This window comes from Meles meles, chromosome 3 (assembly GCF_922984935.1).
Source record: "Meles meles chromosome 3, mMelMel3.1 paternal haplotype, whole genome shotgun sequence".
NCBI lineage: Eukaryota > Metazoa > Chordata > Mammalia > Carnivora > Mustelidae > Meles > Meles meles.
In genome coordinates, this window is record NC_060068.1 from 35971657 (window position 1) to 35989302 (window position 17646).

The 17646-nt window shown below is 38.7% G+C and overlaps 1 protein-coding gene across 4 annotated transcripts in view; it reads left to right on the plus strand.

The window, feature by feature from the left end:
- Window positions 1-11904, plus strand: part of YTHDC2 (YTH domain containing 2) — a 73500-nt gene extending 61596 nt beyond the window's left edge. For 3 of the 4 annotated variants that reach the window (XM_045999570.1, XM_045999571.1, XM_045999572.1), the window contains 5 exons: window positions 1555-1732; window positions 7563-7766; window positions 8518-8700; window positions 9925-10012; window positions 10121-11904. In XM_045999570.1, the coding sequence (XP_045855526.1) occupies window positions 1555-1732; window positions 7563-7766; window positions 8518-8700; window positions 9925-10005 (646 nt within the window). In that variant the 3' untranslated portion in view covers window positions 10006-10012; window positions 10121-11904. The remainder of the gene's footprint in view (window positions 1-1554; window positions 1733-7562; window positions 7767-8517; window positions 8701-9924; window positions 10013-10120) is intronic. The other variant, XR_006817704.1, reaches the window with a different exon arrangement.
- Window positions 11905-17646: the final 5742 nt, after the last annotated feature.

A 17646-nucleotide genomic window follows, 5' to 3' on the forward strand; every position in this document is an offset into this window, starting at 1 on the left:
TGACTTTTTTTTTTTTTTAAAGATTTTATTTATTTATTTGATAGAGAGAGATCACAAGTAGATAGAGAGGCAGGCAGAGAGAGAGAGAGGGAAGCAGGCTAGAGAGCCCTATGCGGGACTCGATCCCAGGACCCTGAGATCATGACCTGAGCCGAAGGCAGCGGCTTAACCCACTGAGCCACCCAGGCGCCCTCTATTGACTTTTTTGAAGAAAGTGGGTTGGTAGTACTGTGAGGTATATCACAATCTGGATTTGTCTGTTTCTTCTTGGCCTTCTTTGTTGGCATACCATGTGTATTTCGTCTAAACTGGTTGGTAGCTCTCAGGGCTTTATTTGAGCCAATATTTTGGCAAGTGTATTTTATAGGTGGTACTGTGAACTTTGTATCGCATGACTTTAGGAAGAACTCGGTGTCTTTTTTTTTTTTTTTAAGGTCTGGTTGTTCCACAAAAACCTATACTTTTAGAACAATTGCAAAATTCCTGACTGCCAGCTTTGCTGCATTTATTCATAGAATTTTAGAATAGAAGAATTTTACAGTTTAGTATAATCCTTTTACTTAACACGTAAGTAAATGAAAGCTCAGATAATTTAAGAGACTTGCCCAGGATCACATACCTTAGTTGTAAATTTAGTGCTGTCCTAGAAGTCTTCTCTCCTGACTGTAGTCCAGCAGTATTTTAATACTTTATCATGTCATGTTTTTTTGGTATGCTTTTAAAATATATTTTACTTAGCTCTAAGATATTTTGTGAAAGTGGAAGGGAGGTAGAGTGGGTGATATTTTAGTAAGGGCCATTAGCATAGATGTATTTAAATAACTATATAATGTTAAAGACCTCTCCAATAGCGTCATACAAGAGGTTAGAAATTTGTTCTTTAGGATTTTATTTACTTGAGAGAGAGAGAGAGCAGAAGCAAGGGGGGCAGCAGAGGGAGAGGGAGAAGCAAACCTCCTGCTGAGTGAGGAGCCCGACAGGGGGCTCGACCCCAGGACCTTGAGATCATGACCCGAGCTGAAGGCAGACACCCAACTGACTAAGCCACCCAGACTCCCCAAGGTTAGGAATTTTGTAAGGGAAATAATATTTTGAGTATTTGTTAACATTAAGAACTTCTATAGATTTTTAAAAATACATTTTTACCTATTGTTTGTGTAAATGCACCCTAATATCTCAGATGTTTTTTCTTTCTTTTTTTTTTTTTAAAGATTTTATTTATTTATTTGAGAGAGAGAGACAGCGAGAGAGGGAACACAAGCAGGGGGAGTGGGAGAGGGAGAAGCAGGCTTCCCGCCAAGCAGGGAGCCCGATATGGGGCTTGATCCCAGGATGCTGGGATCACAACCTGAGCTGAAGGCAGAGGCTTAACCCACTGAGCCACCCAGGTGCCCCTTAGATGTTTTTTCACTCTAAGTGTGAGATAAATGAAATTCCCTTAGTAACTATTACTCCATGTATCATAATGCCACCGTGACTCTGGTTTGAAATGGGATCTGCTTTGTATAATGAACTTGTGTGTCACTGATCTTTGTTTCCTCCTTCCCACTCAAGAGTATTGACGAAATCTCCATCTCCAGCACTGCACCCCCCTCAGAAGTACAAAGATAGAGGGATTTTACATCCTAAACGAAGCATTGATGACCGATCGGATCAGTCTTCTGTGAAATCTACGGACAGCAGTAGCTACCCAAGTCCTTGTGCCAGCCCTTCTCCTCCATCCTCAGGAAAGGTACAGTATCTACAAGTTGATGTAGCAAGGACCAGATTGCTAGCACATTTCACATTACATATTTTTTAGTTTTTCCTGCTTGGCAGAGATTTCTAGTTAGTACCATCTTGGGATGTTTTGAAATTAACAGACCATTTACCAGTGGCATGTAACTCAGCCATCCGCCATGTCCTTTCTGTATCGTTAGAACCTTTTTTTTTAAAGATTTATTTATTTGACAGAGATTACAAGTAGGCAGAGAGGCAGGCAAAGAGAGAGAGAAGGAAGCAGGCTCCCAGCTAAGCAGAGAGCCCGACGCGGGGCTCGATCCCAGGACTCTGGGATCACGACCTGAGCTGAAGGCAGAGGCCCTAACCCGCTGAGCCATCCAGGCGCCCCAGAACTTTTTTTGATTAAGTAACAAGATGATCTCAGATTAGTTTAGGTTTGTAATTTCAGAGTTGCAAACAATGGTTTCTTTGAATTATGAATTTATTTCTCCAATTCAGTGGTTGTATTAAAAAGTACAAGATAGGGTGGGGTTAGGAAGATAGGGAATGTTGGTAGGGAATTGAGAACTATGTATCTTTGAAAAAAATTTATAATATGAATGATTTCAAATATTTAGAGTACGTTTACTTTTAATTTCCTGTGTTGTTGGTACTAAGTATTCAATTAGGGTTATTTAGCTATATGTTGTGTTCTGGGACAAATGTCTGCTGAAACACTCTTGTTAAATAAGAGGAAAAGAAATGTTTTTTGATCACCAGTTTGTACACATTCAGTGACTCTTGACAAATGTATATAATTATGTAAGCATATCCCAGCCATGTACAGGATATTCCCACCAGCCCATGGATCATGATGACTACTGAATTGCTCTCTGTCCCTAGAGTTTTGCCTTTTCTGCAGTTTGCTTGAAATGGAATCATATGTAGTTTTTTTGTGACTGGCTTATTTCACTTTGAAATTCATCCAAATTATTAAGTGTATTCTTAGTTCATTGCTTTTTATTGCTGGATAGTATGGCTAATATCATAGAATGTTTATCCATTCCCCAGTTGATGGACATTTGGATTGTTTCCACATTTTGGCTGTTATGAATATTCGAGGACAAGTCTTTATGTGTACACATGGTTTCTCTTCTTGGGTAAACCCCCCAGGATTAGAAGTGTGGGATTGTATGGCTAAGTGTATGTTTAACTTTACAAGAAACTATCCAGCTAATTTCCAAAATGGCTGTACTTTTTTCCATTCCCTTCAGTCATCTATGAGGGTCCCATATGCTCCATATTCTTGACAATACTTGACATTATTAATCTTGACATTATATAATACTTGACATTATTAATCTCTTTAACGTTAGCCGTTTTGGTGAGTACATAGTGATACCCCACTCTAGTTTTAATTTGCGTTTCCCCAATGACTAGTGATGTTGAGCATCTTTTCATGTGCTTACTTGCCGTTCCTGAATTTTCTTTGGTGTGAAGTATCTGTTCAAATTTTTGTTCAGCTTTTTCTGGTTGTTTACTGTTTGTCTTTTTTATTTAATAGTAAGATTTTTAAAAAATGTATTCTACATACAGATCTTAATTATATATGCTTTGCAATTTCTCTTACAGTCTGCGCCTGCATATTCATTTTCTTAACAAGTGTTTTTTGAAGAGAAGTGTTTTTAATTTTGATGAAGTCCATTGGAGCTATTTTTTCCTGTTTTGGTTTCATCTATTTTTCTGTTGTGGTTCATATTTTTTGTGTCCTAAGAAGTGTCTGTTTAACGCTGGGGCGCCTGGATGGCTTACTCAGTTGAGTGTCCAACTCTTGTTTTTGGCTCAGGTCATGATCTCATGGTCTTGAGATTGAGAACCCATGGGGCTCCTTTGCCTATACAATTGTTCTAGCACCATTTGTTGAAAAGGTTAAATTTTCCCTTGATTTATTTTGGCATCTTTGTAAAAAATCGATTGACCATAAGTAATGTGGTCTGTTTATTGAACTCTATTCTGTTGCATTGATCTTTACACCTCTCTGTTTTGCCTCTGCTACAGTGAGTTGATTATAGTAGCTTTATACTAAGTCTTGAAACCAGTTAATTTTTTTCTCCAATTCTGTTCTTCTTTTTAAAATTGCTCTGGTGTTATGGGTGTGCTAGTGTTCTTTCATATGAAGTTTAGAAAATGCTTTGTCAATTTCCACAGAAACTTTTTTTTAAAAAAGATTTTATTTATTTATTTGACAGACAGATCACAAGTAGGCAGAGAGGCAGGCAGAGAGAGAGAGAGGAGGAAGCAGTCTCCCTGCTGAGCAGAGAACCCAATGGGGGGCTCAATCCCAGGCCCCTGAGATCATGAACTGAGCCGAAGGCAGAGGCTTTACCCTCTGAGCCACCCAGGAACCCCTCCACAGAAACTTTTTTTTGGTATTAAGTGGAATTGCATTAATTCTGTAGGTCAGTTTGAAGAAAACTGACAACAGGTTTTAGTTTCCTAATCCGTAAGCATGGTATACATCTGCATTTCTTTTATCAAAAGAAATTTTTCATAAGTGTTTTGTAAATTTCAGAATGCAGGTATTACACATTTTTTGTTAAGTTGATCTCTAAGTATTTTATATTTTTGATGCTGTTCTTCTTCTTCTTTTTTTTTAAAGATTTATTTATTTATTGGGGTGCCTGGGTCGCTCAGTTGGTTAAGCGACTGCCTTCAGCTCACGTCATGATCCTGGAGTCCCAGGATCGAATCCCACATTGGGCTCCCCGCTCGGCAGGGAGTCTGCTTCTCTCTCTGACCCTCCCCCTTCTCATGCTCTCTCTCTCTCTCTCTCTCTCATTCTTGCTCTCTCTCAAATAAATAAATAAAAATCTTAAAAAATATATTTATTTATTTATTTGACAGAGAGGGATCACAAGTAGGCAGAGAAGCAGGCAGAGAGAGAGGGAATCAGGCTCCTTGCTGAGCAGAGAGCCCAATTCGGAGCTCGATCCCAGGACCCTAAGATCATGACCTGAGTCAAAGGCAAAAGCTTAACCTACTGAGCCACCCAGGCACCCTGTTCTTTAAATTTTTAATTTCCAGTTGTTCATTGCTAGCATATAGAAGTACGTTTGACTTTTGTTTTATTTACCCACTATGCCACAATCTTATTTCATTTATTAATCCTATTAGCTTTTTATGTAGATTTCTCAGGACTCTCTGTATATATAATCATTTCATCTGTTAATAAAGGTAGTTTTGCTTTTTTCCTCTCTAGTATTGATTCTGTTCCTTTATTTTCTTGCCTGTTCTCTCTGATTAGAACCTCCATTAAAATGTTTAATAAAAAGTGCTGAGAGCAGACATCCTTGGTTTGACCTTAGAGGGAAAGCTAGCCCCTAGTTAAATCTGTCACCATTTATGATAACATAACTCTGGGACATTTCCTTTTGGATTTAGTTTGCTGAGAGAATTTATTATGAATAAATGTTGAATTATGTTCAGTGCTTTTTTTTTTTTTACATCTACTGAAATGATAACATAATTTTTTTTTTTAATAAAGTGGATCTCATTGACTTTTTCTAATGTTTATGCCTCACTTGGTCACGATGATTATTGTTTTAAATATTATTGGATTTGATTTTGCTTAATCAAAACTTCTGTTAAGTTTGGGATCTTTGTTCATGAGGGATATTCTGTAGTTCTCTTTTCTTGTGTTGTTTTTGTATAGTTTTAGTACAGGGTAAGATTAGTTGGAACGTCTTCTTTCCACTTAAGGTTTTTGGAAGAGATGCCTAGAATTGATATGATTTTTTTCCTTAATGTTTGGTAGAATTCACACCTAAAGTCGTTTTTAACTCTCCTTGGTGTATCTCCAATCAGTATTATGCGCTTCAGGTATAGTTTGAGAAGCTTGCAACAGTATATTTTACCCCCCAGTCTTTTGTGTTACTGGTCTCATGTTAAAAATGCCAGTGTAGTATTTTTACTTCATAGTAAACTGTCTTTTCTCAAAAGTCAGAAAAATGTCTTTTATATTTATTCAATGTTTACCATTTCTTATGCTTTTATTCTTTTGTGTTAATGTGAATTTCTGTCTTGAATCATACACTTCTGTCTGGAAACATGTTACCATTTCTTTTAGTACAGATATTCTAGAAATGAAGTCATTAAGCTTTTGTCTAGAAAACCTTTTTCACCTTTATTTTCTGAAGATACTTTTACTGCGCATATAATTCTAGGTTGACAGTGGTTTTCTTTAATTTAGGCAAAGATGTCATTCCATTATCTTCTTGTTTATAATTTCTGAGGGAAGTTTACTGTGATTCTTATTTTTATTTTCCTGTATATAATGTATTTCTTTTTCCCCTTTAGATGCTTTTAAGATTTTCTTTTTGTCACTGGTTTTCAGCAATTCGATTTTGGCATGTTACTATTTGTAGTTCTTATAATCTTCGTATTTATAGTTTACATCAATTTTGTGAAATTTAGGACCATTATTTCTTCATATATATTTTTTTTTGTCTTACCACTTCCCCCTCCTTTTTGGGACTTTGGATACGCAAGTGTCGATACTATTCCACAGGTGACTGAAGCTTTCTTTATTTTTTTCAGTTGTTTTATCTGTTTGTTTCATTTGAGATGGTTTCTCTAGCTATGTGTGTAAGTTCACTGAGCTTTTTATTTGTGGTGTCTCATTGGCTATGTATCCTTTCTGCTGTATTTTTCACTGCTTTCATCTCTAGGGCACCCTTTGGGTCTTTAAAGAAATACCTTCCATTTCTCATTTCAAAAGGCATGTTCATGTTCACTTTACCATCCTGAGCACAGTGCATGTATTGATAATAGCTGCTCTGACATTCTTGTCTCCTAATTCCATCATTTGTCAGACCTGACTCTCCCTATTTGTTCATTTTTTCCCTAGGTTATGGGTCATAGTTTCCTGTTTCTTGACATTCCTTATAGTTTTGTTTGGCTGCTAGATTTTTGTTGTGTTCCTTTAAGTACTGTGAGACGTTGTTCTGGTATAGAGCTAAATTAGTTGCTGTCGGTTTAATCTTGTTGAGATTTACTTTTACGCGATGTTATGGTAGGTCCAGAGCAGTTTTTATTCTGGTACTAATTTAGTTTCAGTACTAAGGTGTGAGCCTTCTGGGCGCTAACGCCATCTGTATTAACAGTTCTTTCCATCATGGCTAGGGATAACAGGGATTGCTCCCAGCCCCGTGTGAGCTCCGGGAATGGTTTAAGTCTACTTGCTTTCCTCTGGATCTTTCCCTGGTATTAGGTCAAGTTTTCATAAGCCTGTGCAGGTCAGTACGGAGTCAGATACTACGGAGTCAGAAACTCTATTTCTGTGGGGACCCATCTTCAGTTCTTCGGGAACTCTGTTTCTGTGCAGCTCTCTTCTGTCCAGCCCTCTGCTATGCACACTCTGACTGCTGGGCCTCTCGACTCCAAGCTCTGTCTCTGTAGTTCAGGGAGACTGGAGTTCTGTTTGTTTTCCTCTCCTGCACTGTTGCCTGGAAGCTGTATGCAGGCGGTAAGCTGGAGCAATTTTTCTTTTGTTTTTAGCATTTGAAAGTTTATTAAAATATTTTCTGAAAGTACATTTGGAGCATAAATCAAAGTTTGTAATCCAGGATCCTTTCTTGATAAGGGATTTTTGAATGCTCTTGAAAATGAATGCTTGGTTTTGGCTCTTTAACCTCATTTTGATCAAGTCTTATGTAGCTTTTCAGACATGATAGAGCTATTTGCATTTGTTGAATATTTGGTAAAATATTTTGATTTATATGTTTATGAAGATGTTATTTAATGGAGCCTATTGATTTCGGAAGGCCAAATTACCTTTCAAGAACTTATGCATTCTCTTATAGGGCTCAAAATCTCCTTCACCAAGACCAAACATGCCTATTCGATACTTCATAATGAAGAGTAGCAATTTGAGAAACCTTGAAATTTCTCAACAGAAGGGTATCTGGTCTACAACCCCTAGTAATGAGCGGAAGCTAAATCGAGCCTTTTGGGAAAGCAGCATGGTTTACTTGGTATTTTCTGTTCAAGGATCTGGACATTTCCAGGTGAGCCATCCTGAACCAGTAAAATGGGGTTGTTCTGGCTGCACGTTAGACCACACAGATTAAAACAAAACCCAAAACCACCTTGGCTTTTTATTGTATTGGGATGTAAGAACGCATTTTGCTTGACTGAGCATGAGGGATGTAGCGTTACCTCTTCAAGGGACTGACTCTAGGGATCCCTTGTTTTCCTCGTCTTACCAGAACCTCTCTAGATAAGCCATTTCTCCTTCTGAGGACAAGTTCAGATTTACTATCTGGATTGAGAGTAACGAGAAGCTTGACTTTTTGGTAAAAATTTTTTTTAAAGAGATAAGGAAGTTAGAATTGGTAATCCAGAAACTGAGTGTGTTTCTTAACTCCTCTTGACTCGATGTCCATCTGAATTTAGAAACTAAGGAATTTATTATTTGATATTATTATAATTTTTGGAAGTAAAAACTAATGGGTTAGATTGTATCTGTTTATCATGGAATAAGTGTGGGTTTAGGGATGTTAACATTATTTGGAAAGTATCTGTTCATACTGAAATTATGTTAGAAGGCTGGAATCAGCCTTCCCTCTAAAATTTGCGAATACTTCTTTTTATGAAAAACAGTAAGTAACTAATTTTTGTTTTTATGAGGTATCTATTATTTTTATATTACATTTTAACCTTAAAATTTAAAAAACCTCAGCGCTTCCTCAGATAAATTGAATTCAGACAATTTTAATATCATCCTCACCTTTCCCCTTGCCCTCATTTTACCTGCAGGGATTTTCTAGGATGTCTTCTGAGATAGGAAGGGAGAAGAGCCAGGACTGGGGCTCAGCTGGACTGGGAGGAGTATTTAAGGTGGAGTGGGTCCGGAAGGAAAGTCTTCCCTTTCAGTTTGCTCACCACTTACTCAATCCCTGGAACGACAACAAGAAAGTCCAGATCAGCAGAGACGGGCAGGTATACAGTGGCATTTAATATTTGTCTTCTGCTTTTCTTTTTGTTTTGCTTTGCTGTTATTTGGTGGTTTGAGGAGGAGACATAGGAGTACAGAATGTATGTTCCCTGCGCACACAGGAGATGGTTCCGATGTGTGGAAGAACTAGTGAACACTTGCTTGCACAGGTGTTTGACAGAGCTCATGGCTTTTTTAACATTTTGTAACCTGGGCTTGTCTCTGCCATTACATTACATACATATACATACATACATACATACATACATACATACATACATATAAATCTTTCATAACTTCACGGAGGCTCCTGTTGCCTTACTAATGGGAGATTTGCTCAAAACCGAGTGTAATTCTGAAGTAATTTCACCAAAGTCTAAGGATAACAACAGTATCTGACTTCTTTGTGCTTTAACTAATTATTTTTGGGGCTTGTTTTATTTCTGTTGCATTTGCTTGGGCTTTATTATGATAGCTGTTGACATGCATTTTGAACTAGTTAAGGAGATGGGAATTACCATATATATGGACCACAGTGCTAGCTGCTGTATATGAAGTAGTTTAATTCAATACATGTTGAGTTATTAGCGCAGTTTTAGTCAGGAGAAACAGGAGAAATTGTTCTAAGGTCACACAGCTAATAATTTATTTAAACTAGTGTGACTCAGTTTAAATCACCATACATAAAGTGTTCAGGTTCTTTTTAAATGCACATCATATCACAAGAGGACTATAAATGACATTCTTTTCAGTTGTATCAGAATATTTTAATTTTTATTCTATAATAAGGATTTTGAAATAAGTCTAATTCCCAAGATAAGAATTTCATATACTCTCGATGATTTCTTTAAAACCCCCAAACATCTAATATGCTAGGTTTCATAGTAAACCTTTGAAAGCTGAGGCTGAGTGCCATCGGCAAATCCCCGTTAAAAATGAAATTCGCTATTTCCAGATAGAAGTTCCAGGAGAACTCTGTGGAAATTACCATTTTGTCACACATTGTTGCCATATTTGCAGGCTAACTCTAATCTTGAAGTCTGGAAGTGAACTTCACAGACCCGAACACAGAGAATCCCAGAGCAATACATACCATGTGATTTTATCATGTTCTCGTAGAAAAATGAAATTGAATGGACTTGCCCTACATTTTTATCAGCATAGGTTTTGGTGATTTAAAATTTCAGTCTAGTTCCTTTCGTGTTTATTCTGACTTCTGCTTTCTCTAGGAACTAGAGCCTCAGGTTGGCGAACAGTTGCTGCAGCTATGGGAACGCCTTCCCCTGGGAGACAAAACCGCAGCCGACTGACACTCAGGTTATCCGCTCCTTGACTTTGAGTATTGGCAGTATTTGTGATCACTAAAGACATCTTTCAAATTATTTATCTTTCTTTCTTTCTTTTTTCTTTTTTTTACTCTTTTAGAGCTCTTAGCTACAGGGGCACGCCGTACCTATTTAAAGCCACCGAATGCACTGACTTCTGAAAACTGAGGTGGAGATGTTTGTTAGGAGTGGATGGGCTTTTCTGGTTGAGAGTTTCTGTTAAGACCCACCATCTTCAGAAAAAAGAGAAAAGGGTAATTTACATTCTTACAGTGATCATAAAGAATGATTATGTCATGTTTGTTAATTATATGTTTATAAGTGAATAAAATAGTAGTAGTTTCATTGTTTGGCACAAGAGCAGTTGTTTGAACCATACTTAATTTTGAAGTTAAACATTTCATTTGTTGAAAACACTGAACTACGACTCTTAATTGACCTATGATTTTTTTGTAATGCAAAGTAAATTGTTTTAAGAAAAAGGCCTGAATGTGTCAGTACACCTGAGCACCATTTTAGAACCATCAACTCTTAAGGTTTGTTGTTAAAAAATAAGCAACCAACCCAATTCTAAAAATGTCCCTTTTGAAAATAGTGTGTGCTGATTAAGGACTATTCATTCTTGCCATTTTAAACCTGAGATACATGAAGAAAAAACGGAGAGATGTTTTCTTTGATTATGAAGTGCAGTAACATCTGAAGGAAATGAGAGAGTTCCTCACTCCCTGTCTTTGCTCAGATCAGATTTAGTGCTTAGTCTTATTCCTGGTCCTCCTGCCTCTTAACCCAGTGTGTTGCATACCCGTCTCTTCCTCCCGTGTTACAGCCTTCACACCTCTCTCACGTGAGTGCTGTAATTATGTCCTCTTTGTTTTGGCTAGAGAAGCTTGATTTAGACAAGTTAAAAATGGAAACAAATGAAACATGTTTAAAAAAAGTGCCCAACAGTTAGTGAGAGCTTGGTTGGTGTACATCTTTCAAACTAAGGTCCACAGTACCACAATTCTGAACTCCTTCTATTTGTTTTCTAGTACTTTCCATCCTACTTACATTTTTGGATTTCTTATTTTTTTGCATTTATGGTTTAATAAATGGGGGGTAATTTTTTATAAACCTGTGTAGTGCCAACTCTCCTATTTTTTTTTTTTTTTTGTCATCTCAGGATTATTTGATAACTTTACCACCACTGTCTATAAAGTTTCCCTGGAGGCTTTTTGAAGGGAAATAAAGGTACAGGGAGAAATGAAAGAAATGTCTTGGTTATTGAGCTCTAAATAGAGCAGCTTTGATAGCACGTCTCATGATATATTTGGGTTATTGCTGCGTGAAGAAAAACCGGCCTGAATCTAATTTAAAGACAAGAAGACAACTCCTCTAAGTTTTTTGCTTCTGAATTTGAGAACAAAGAAGTGAAATGTTAGGGTCACCATAAGATCTTAAAAATCCTCCTTTCTCTTGGAAAGCGTATGTTGGCATGGTAGCTTAGAATGGCAGATGTGATTTTTGCCTATATTTGTAGTTACTGGTTTTTGTTTTATACTTTGAGAGATACACCTGTAAATTGAGCCTATGTGAATTATGTTCTGCTGTATGTGTATTACAGTTCTTTTCCTATTACAGAAACTTGTGTTTTTCTGACAATGTATATACACTTTGTTGAGGTATATATATAGCAGTTTACGGTGTTCTAAATTTGGAAGTGAGGACTTTTTAAAAAAAAAACCAACTTGTTTTAATTTCCTTCTGTTTTCTAATATCTAGCTCTGTATGTAAATGATGGGTTTGTTGATATTTAAAATGAACACAATTTAAATGTAATTAACATGTTGTTTTTGGAAGAGATGAACTTTCAATACACTCATTAAATGAAATTCTGTTAAAATATCTAGATCTTGTTATTTCTGACCCTCTGTAATAGGGCTAAGGTAACAATGACCAACAATATCCCTTGAGATAGGGAATTTCAAACACCTTGAAGAATACTAGATTGATAGAGAAGGTGATGATCTCATATCAGTATCTCCTCCTTGAAAAAATTTGCTTTATTACCATAGGGGAAGGAAAAAAAACGCAAGACACATGTTCAATAGGAAATCTTTAAATGTGTTCCCTGTCAGGACACTGGACCTTGGTAATGTGCCCTTTTATCCACTGCACACCCCAGCCTTATTCTACCAATTACAGCAAAGCTTGCCAGCGAGGGAAGCACAGTCTCAAATGCGTACTTCGAGAAAAGACCAATTCATTTAAGACTTTGTCTTCAGAGACTCCTTCTTTACCATAGGAAACCTTATTTCCTGCAACAGGGGAAGAACTTCACCTCTGAGTCAACACCAGGGCACAAATCCTGCCCCTGAACTTGTCATTGACAGGTGATGACGCCTTCCCATCTGTGAGCTTTCCACAGCACACATGCTCACTGTGCTCCAGAACCTTCCGCAGCTCCTCTCCACGCAGAGGCCCACCACACAGTGCACCCATGTCTGCCCAGGACCCCTGGGCATGCCTCGGTCTTTGCAGCCAAGTGTGAAATTTCCGCTTGGCTGTCTCATAAAATCACAAACGCTGCATATTGAAAATGGAACAATCGTTCTTTCCCACAGGCTGCTCCACCTAAAACTACTCTCTTCAGTGGCCCCTATTTCCATCCCTTGTGGTTGCTCAAGGCCAGAAAACTTGTAGTCGATCCTGATGTCTTTCCTTCTCTCAGTCTCCTCCAGCAGAGAATCTTCTTGGGTCTACCTTCAAAATAGACCTAAACCCCAACTGTTACTCCACACATCTGTCACAACCACTCTGGACTGAGCCACAGTCCTCACCTGGGTTACCGAAATTGCTCCCAGTCTGTTTTCCACACAGAAACCGGTGATCCTTTTATTATTTTATTTTTTTAAAGATTTTACTTAAATTTGACAGAGAGAAAGCACAAGCAGGGGAGCAACAGAGGGAGAGGGAGAAGCAGGCTCTGTCCGTGGCAGGGAGCCCAATGCGGGACTTGATCCCAAGACCCTGAGATCACAACCTGACCTGGAGGCTCACGCTGAACTGACTGAGCCACCCAGGGACCCCCTGGTGATCTTTTTTTTTTTTCCCCTAAGATTTTATTTATTTATTTGACAGAGAGAGAGAGATCACAAGTAGGCAGAGAGGCAAGCACAGAGAGAGGAGGAAGCAGGCTCCCCGCTGAGCAGAGGTCCCGATGCCGGGCTCGATCCCAGGACCCTGAGACCATGATCCAAGCTGAAGGCAGAGGCTTAACCCAGGCGCCCCTCCTGGTGATTCTTTTAAAAAGTTTGCCTTACTTGGCTGCTCAGAACCCTGCAGTGGCCCCCCCACTTCTCCCAGGAGCCAAAGTCCTTACAATGGCACCAACACGACATGATCCAGTCCCCCATTATATCTCTGGCTATCTCGCCTCTCCTCTGCTTACTCCACTCTCGCCACACCAGCCTCCCCACTGTTCCTTGAATATCCTAGGCCTATTCCAGCCCAGAGACGTGAGTGAGCTGTTGACTCTGCCTGGAATGCTCTTCCCAGAATATCCGTGTGGCCAACTGGTTGTCACCATGTAGTGTTAACTCTGCTGTCAAGTTTTCTGTAAGGCTTGTTTAACTTTCAGAAGTAACATACAGTGAAGCCAACTTTTTTTAGATGTGCAACTCTGAATTTTGACACCAACACAGATTTAGGAACTTCCATTAGGAGCTGGTTCCATCACCCTCAAAACGTCCTCGTGCCACCTATCCCCGTGTAGTAACAGCTTCCTCTCACTGCTCATGCTGTCCCACCATAGATGTATTCTCTGATCTATGGATAGATCTGAATAGATCTATTCATAGATCTACTCTCTGACATGCTAGTTTTCTCCTTTTGAGAACATCAGATAGGTAGAATCCTACAGTATGTAACCTTGTGGGCCTGGCTTCTGTCACTCAGCATAAGGCCTTTGAGACTGGTCCAGGCTGTGTATATCAAAGTCCATTTCCTACTCCTGCCAAGTAATATTTCATTGTATGGAATGTGCCACAATTTTTTGGGAAGCCATTTACCGTCGGTTATACACACGTGTGATTGTATTTGGAACAGCTAACCGTTTGTGCACAGGTTTTTGGGCAGAAATATGTTTCCATTTGTTGAGCAAATAACCAGGACCGGAATCGCCAAATCATATTGTAAGTGTATGTTTTATAAGAAACTGCCGAACTATTATCCAGAGTGTCTCTACCAGTTTGCATCCCTATCAGCAACGTTTCAGAGTTCCAACTGACAGCACTTACTATGGTCAGTATCCTCTTTTTTCTCTTTTAAGTTGAAAATGAATTTTATGAAATTGTTGATAAATTCCACTGAAGAATAGTGTAACTAACTAGTACTACAAAATGTCTGTTCTGCATGTCATTTTGTCATATTTGGTACAATAACTTCATAAATATAAATATACTGTAATTGATCAGTGTAAACTGAGAGACCTGCTAGAGGTAATCCAATGTATCTATCTAAGAAGGATATGTCCATAACCTTTCTTCATTCCTTAATTTTTTCATCATGATAAGTATATTCCTTAATCCCCATCACCTGTTTCCCCCTTCTCACACCACTTCCTTGCTGGTAACCATCAGTTTGTTCTCTGCAGTTAAAGAGTCCGTTTCTTGGTTTGTCTCTGTCTCTCTCCTATTTCCTTTGCTTGTGTGTCTTACTTCTTAAATTCCATATTTGAATGAGATCACAAGGTATTTGTCTTTTTCTGGCTGGCTTATTTTGTTGTGTTCTGTAGTCTTTAGCTCTATCCATGTTGTTGCCAATGGCAAGATTTCATTCTTTTTTATGTCAGAATAATGTTATTTTGTATATGCGTGCCCACTTCATCATTACCCATTTGTCAATTGATGGATAGTTGGGCTGCTTCCATAATTTGGCTATTTAAACAATGCTGCAATAAACATAGGGCTGATGTATCCCTTTGAATTACTGTTGTTGTATTTTTTTGGTTAAATAGCCACTAGTTGCAATTACTGGATCATAAAGTAGCTCTATTTTTAATTTTTTTTAGGAACCTCCATCCTGTTTTCCAGAGTGGTTGCACCAGTTTGCATTCCCACCAATGGTTCATGAGGGTTCCTTTTTCTCCACATCCTTGCCAACATCTGTTGTTTCCTGTGTTTTGATTTTAGCCATTCTATTGTCAATATCTTTTGTTTTTATCATTCTTTTAGATGTGCAGTAGGATCTGATCATGGTTTATGCTGTAGCTCTCTAATGTCTCCTAACGTTGCTCATCTGTTCATGGGCTTATTGTGTCAGTCTGTTCAGGCTGCTCTAACAAAATACCACAGACTTACACAGGCTTACAAACCACAGAAATTTTTTTCTGACAGTTCTGGAGTCTGGAAGTCCAAGATCAGGGTGTTGTCATGATCAGGTTCTGGGGGAAGCCATCTTCTCAGTTGTGGACTACTGGCTTCTCGTTGTGTCCTTGCATGGTGGAAGGGGACACAAAATTCAGCGTATAGCAGTCAACCATTTATCCTCTTTGGTGAAGTGTTTCTCCAAGCGATCTGACCATTTTAAAATTAAATCCATTGTTTTCTTACTGTTGAGCTTTGAGAATTCATTATATATACATTACCCCCCCCCCCCTTTATGTACAGGGTTACATTCTAATACCTCTTGTGGATGCCTGGATGCATGGATAGTACTGAACCCTATATCCTGTGTTTTTTTCTTTCCTCTACATACACACCCATGATAAAGTTTAATTTATAAATTAGGCATAGTAAGAGATTAACAGCAACTAATAAATTAGAACAGTTATGGGGCGTCTGGGTGGCTCAGTGGGTTAAGCCTCTGCCTTTAGCTCAGGTCATGATCTCAGGGTCCTGGGATCGAGCTCCGAATTGGGCTCTCTGCTCAGCAAGGAGCCTGATTCCCTCTCTCTCTGCCTGCCTCTCTGCCTACTTGTGATCTCTGTCTGTCAAATAAATAAAATCTTTAAAAAAATAGAACAGTTATGACAATATACTGTATTAAAGGTCATGTGAATGTGGTCTATCTCAACATACCTTACTGTACTGTACTCACCCCGTGATTATGTGAGATGAGACAATGTGTACACGATGAGATGAAGTGAAGGGAATGATGTAGGTATTGTGTCATAGCATTTGGCTATGGCTGACCTGATGATACCTGAGAAGGAGGATCATCCATCAATCCTTCTGGATTGAGAGTGACTGTGGGTACTTGAAACCTTGGATAGGGAGGGCTGCTGTATTTGGAGTCCAAGTTTTTTGGTCAGTTATGTGATTTGCAAATATTTTTTCTCTGCCTGTAGCTTGTCTTTTCATTCTCTTCCCAGTAATTTTTGAATTTTTTTTAGTGGGTTTACTTTTTTTTTTTTTTTTGCAGTTTTAAATTTTTTAAATTGACAAGTTACCAATTTTTTTGGATTGTGATTTTGGTGTCATGTCTAAGAATTCTTTGCTTTATTCCCAGTCAGGAAGGTTTTCTTCTGTTTCTTCCTAAAAGTTCTGTAATTTTATATTTTTAGATTCATGATTCATTTTGAGTTAATTTTTGTCCAAGTTGTGTTAATTTAGGTTGAGGTCCATTTTTTTAAGAATTTATTTATTCATTTGACAGACAGAGATCACAAGTGGGCAGAGAGGCAGGCAGAGAGAGAGGGGGAGGAAGGCTCCCCATTGAGCAGAAAGTCCAATGTGGGGCTCGACCTTAGGACCCTGAGACCATGACCTGAGCTGAAGGCAGAGGCTTAACCCACTGAGCCACCCAGGCGCCCCGGTTGAGGCTCATTTTTATGCATGTAGATATGCAGTGGGTCTAACACCATTGTTGAAAAGAGTGCCCTTTATTGAACTGTTTTTGTACCTTTGTGAAAAATCAGTTTGCCATGTTTGTTTGGCACTGTTTCTGGACTCTGTTATGTTCTATTGAACTCTGTATCTGTCCCTTCACCAACACTGTAGTTTTGATTATTGGTGTTTTAGAGCAACTTTTAAAAAATTGGATAGTGAAGGGGCGCCTGGGTGGCTCAGTTGGTTAAGCAGCTGCCTTCGGCTCAGGTCATGGTCCCAGTGTCCTGGGATGGAGTCCCACATTGGGCTCCTTGCTCGGCAGGGAGCCTTCTTCTCCCTCTGCCTCTGTCTGCCAGTGCTCACTCTCTCTCTCTCTCTCTCTGACAAATAAATAAATAAAATCTTTAAAAAAAATTGGATAGTGAAGACTTTAACTTTTTAAAAAAATTTTTATTTGCTTAGTCTGTATATCCAATAGACTCAAACTCATGACACCAAGATCAAGAGTCACACACTCTTCTGGGGGAGTCAGCCAGGAGCCCCAAGAAGTTGACTTGTAACTAAAATGAAGTAACATGGACCAGATTTACTTTCTTACCTGAAACAACATATATATAAATACATGGAACACTGGTTTTCAAAACACTGGTCATCAGGCAGTGAAGGGCAGGTCATCAGGCAGTGAAGGGCAGTAATCTCTGAGAGATGAGAAACAAAGAGACCTGCCCAAACCTACTGCCTTGTGAGATATCTAGGCCATGACACAGGGAGGGGGAGGGGAGTTGAAGCAGAACTTGACAGTGTCCAGAGCTGAGGC